Source organism: Nicotiana tomentosiformis, chromosome 8 (assembly GCF_000390325.3).
Source record: "Nicotiana tomentosiformis chromosome 8, ASM39032v3, whole genome shotgun sequence".
Lineage (NCBI taxonomy): Eukaryota > Viridiplantae > Streptophyta > Magnoliopsida > Solanales > Solanaceae > Nicotiana > Nicotiana tomentosiformis.
The window spans coordinates 12,157,788-12,162,252 of NC_090819.1; the positions used below are offsets into that span (position 1 = coordinate 12,157,788).

Here is a 4,465-nt window from a genome sequence, read left to right on the forward strand (position 1 = left end):
TGTCTTTCTTTATTTCTAGTTCAAAATATAGTAAGCATTTTGAGTTGTACCTTTCAGCTTTCTAAGAAGCAAATTGTACTAGGTACCTGAGTTATATCTTTCAAGTTAGAGTTATCTTAAAGTAGTCGCAACAGACTGTGGCGTGTTGCTATACGAATTAGAGTTACTCCTTAGGTTTGCTAGAGGTTGTAAACTCTAGTTGTATTGTTCAAGTTAGAATTAACTTGAAGGATTAGAGGTAATCCTTAGGTTTACAAGAGTTTGTAAACTTTGTTGTTGGCTCAGAGTTATAGTGAAGTATTTGGGAAAAATCCTACTGGGTAGTGGGTCGTGATTTTTACACCATTTGACCCGGGTGTTTTCCACGTAAAATTCCTTTTGTTCTTTACTTTCTGCATTATTTATTCTGCAACTGTAGTGTAAGGAACATATAGAAAAACCAGGTCCTTCGATAATCCAGTGCACGCAAAAATCAGGCACCACACAAATCATCCCCTCTGGTGTGGTATTGAAATATAAAACATCAATTGGTATCAGAGCAGGTTATCCTTGAAGAGGCTAATACCTTAGGAATAGATCAAGATGAGTGCACTACCTTGAAACTGTAAAGAGAAATCCACCACTTAGGCCACCACTATCCAATGATAACTACTATTGCTTATGGAATGAGAGGAGAAGAGATTACTTGCAGATGACTAATGGATGCTTCAAATATGGTAAAAAGAACCATATGATCAAGAACTGTCCTATGTGGGAAGTCGAGTGGATTAAGGAGATATCTAAAAGAAGAAACAAAAAGAAGAAACATGTTCATGATAAGAAGAAATACAACAAAGGGACATCCAAAGCAATAGTTGCTGCCTGGGAAGAATGTTCAGATGAGGACATTGATAATGATGATGATGATGATGATAATGATGATGATGATGATACTGAACGAGCTCTTATAGCAATTCAAGAATCTGAAGATAAACCTGATGAAGAATCTGAGATAAGTCTTCTGGACCTAAAGGATAAAATTAAATTCTTTTCTAAAGATAGAATATCATAACTATTGCTAACTTGAGTGTAACTTTTTAAAAGCAAAGTGAAAAAATCTAAAAATTACAACTTGTGAAACTTAAAAAGAAAATATAGTTTTGAAGAATAAGGTTCATGCGATTGACACAACTGTCTTAGAACTTAGATCTAATAATCTGAAATTGAAGTTAGGAATAGGTAAAGAAATAGCTAGTGTCACACAACTCACACTAGAAAAAGATATAGGAAAGGTAAAAGATGAGCTATATAAGAGGGATGAACATGTAAGAGTCCTAACGGAAGATCTAAACAAGGTCAAACATGAGCTAGACAGAACTTGTAAATGGAACATGTCCTCTAATGCACTTTCATGGCTACAAGAACATCATAGTAGCAACAGAAGAGAACTTGGCTTTGGGAACTTTGAACCTAAGTGTGATCCCAAAAGCAAGTACCTCACACTCCCTGAGAACAAGATTTGCACACATTGTGGTAATACTGGTCACTATAAAAGTGAATGCACTGCAAAAGAGAAGGCAAGTCAAAAAAATAAAAATTTTGTTATAGGGAAAAATATGCTGCTAAGTTGGGCTAAAAAGAATGTGATTTATCCTTTTACCTATAGAAAGGGACCCAAACTAGTTTGGGTTCCTAAGACTAACCCCTGATTTCTTTTTGCAGATCCATGTGAAGGGGACAACCAAATATGGTACATAGATAGTGGTTGCTCAAAGCACATGACGGGAAGCAAGAATCGGTTCCTTTCACTTGAGGACCTTAAAGGATGTAATGTCTCCGTTGGAAATAAAAAGAAAGGTCAGATCATTGGGGTAGGAAAGGTAGGTAAGACTAATTCTCACTCTATTGATAATGTCTACTTGATAGATGGACTAAAATACAGTCTAATAAGTGTATCACAATTGTGTGATAGAGGTAACATGGTAGCCTTCACCTCTACAAAATGCTTTGTGATTAATCTTACAATTGACAAGATAGTTTTGTAGGGAAAAAGAGTGAACAACATATATGTTGTGGATCTGTCCACACTTTCAGATAATGAACTCACTTGCTTAAGTGTGCTGGATAATGATCCCTTCCTTTGGCACAAGAGACTTGGACATGCCAGTCTAATCCAACTTAACAAACTAATCTCCAATGAGTTGGTGATAGGGCTGCCTAACATTAAGTTCAAGGAAGATAAAGTTTGTGAGGCTTGTGCAAGGGTGAAGCATATAAGATCCTATTTTAAAAGCAAGAAAATGGTAAGTACTACCAGGACGATAGAACTGGTCCATATGGATCTTTGTGGACCAATGAGAACATTAAGCAGATGTGGTAAGAGATATGTTATGATGCTTGTTGATGATTATTCTAGGTTTACTTGGACACTATTTTTAACATCTAAAGATGAAGCATTTGACATATTCACTTCATTTGTTAGAAAAACTCAGAAACAACTAGGTAATCAACTTGCATCAATTATGTCTGATCATGGTACTCAATTTGAAAATGCTAAATTTGCTGAATTTTGTGATGAGCATGGCATAGATCATAATTTTTCTGCTCCTATGACTCCACAACAAAATGAAGTAGTTAAAAAAAAGAATAGGACATTGGAGGAAATGGCTAGGACTATGCTAGTTGCTAGTAAATTGCCCATAGCTTCTGGGCAAAAGCTGTGAACACTGCATGCTACATCATAAATAGGCGCATGACTAGACCTCTTGTTGAGAAGACTCCCAATGAGTTACTTAAAGGGAGAAAGTCAAATGTATCTCATATTAGGGCATTTGGATGCTAGTGCTTTCTGCACAATAATGGAAAATGTTATAAAAATTTAAAATAATAATTATTGTATCTTATTTATCTAATTATTCAATAAGGCAAGAAACGTTGTCCTGCATATTTTCCTATAAATAAACGGTATTATGAGTGTGCTTTTATTTTAGGAATCCTATATTACATACATAGCTATAATATTTATATGTTTTGCTTATTTTAATATAAGTATTAAGTGTCATTTAATGATCACATAGGTATTAACTTGCGTAAAAGTTCAATATTTACATTTGTACTCAATTTTATATGTTTATTCCAATTGAAGTGTTAGATCTAAATAGAATTTAAATTTTTAAGTATTAGAATTTCTAACCTAATTCAGATAAGAAAGGGTTCAATAAATAAAACTTAGTTGATTTTAGAGTTCTAAGAATTAGGAAAATAATTGACTATTGTGTGTAGTGTGAAAATTTGTTATTAAAGGGTAAAAAAGGCGAACGACATTTTGCTAAAGGGCTTCGTCTTTTTAATATAGTATAGATAGATATATGGTGTGGTTGATGAAGGAAAATAAGTGATTTTCTTACCTTTTGTTATATTTAGTTAGGTAAAAAAATATATAATTTAGAAAAATGTTATAGGAGATGAAATGGGTGAAGGTAGAAGATGGTAGGTCGGGGTCGGGGTGAGAGTGGGGTATGCAGGGTATGGTGGGAGGTTAGGGTGGGTGGTTGGGGTGGGGGTGGAGGCATTGAGTTGTCGTTCAACTCGAATTATCTCAACTCATTTTTACCCAAGTAAATTTGGATGAATTATAACTTAAAGCAAGATATGCTAAATATAAACAATAGGGAGAGTCATTTTTAAGCATAGGCTCATAGCATCTAGCACGTATGTGTAAAGGTCAAAATATATTGCCGATTATTTAGGGAGAGGTAGTATCGAGGGAAGAGTCAATCGAGGTCAATCAGGAAATGGCGAAGCTCGTGGTCAGAATGTCAACAATGACCGAGGTCGAGCACTGTGGAAAGGGTTGTAACGGCTAGACCTCGTTCGAACTAACACCTAATGGACCTCAGCCATAGTAAAACATAGGTTATGTTCGACCTCGTTCGAACTAACACCTAATGGACTTTGGCCATAGTCAAACATAGGTTATGTTCGACCTCGTTCGAACTAACACCTAATGGACCTCGGTCATAGTCAAACATAGGTTATGTTTGACCTCATTCAAACTAATACCTAATGGCCCTCGTCCATAGTCAAACATAGGTCATGTTCGAACTAGCACCTACTGGCCCTCGACCATAGTCAAACATATGTTATGTTCGACCTCGTTCGAACAAACATTTACTGGCCCTCGGCCAAAGTTAAATTCAGGATATGCTCGACCTTATTTGAACTAAGTGATTACGGCTAAGAAAATCAAGGCAACCAAGCGACAAAATCAAAAAACATACAAGTACGAACCGCAGGAAGAGAATAAGGTTCAAATAACAAAGTTGACATATCATACTTAGAGTATTTTTACAAAGGCTCGTAAAGACGCCTACAAAATATGCACAAGTTCACAGCAAAAATAAGAAGGAAGAAGAAAAACTATTGGTCACTGCCAGGCCTATTAGTTCCATCACCTTGACCATCTGGTCCATCTCTATCTGCGCCC

General features: G+C 35.8%; 1 protein-coding gene across 1 annotated transcript; it reads left to right on the plus strand.

Moving 5' to 3' along the window:
* Positions 1–691: 691 nt before the first annotated feature.
* On the plus strand, positions 692–1,914 carry LOC138897072 (uncharacterized). Its single transcript, XM_070183026.1, has 4 exons — positions 692–995; positions 1,129–1,560; positions 1,702–1,859; positions 1,906–1,914. The coding sequence occupies exons 1-4, from the start codon at positions 692–694 to the stop codon at positions 1,912–1,914; spliced, it is 903 nt and encodes a 300-aa protein (XP_070039127.1).
* Positions 1,915–4,465: the final 2,551 nt, after the last annotated feature.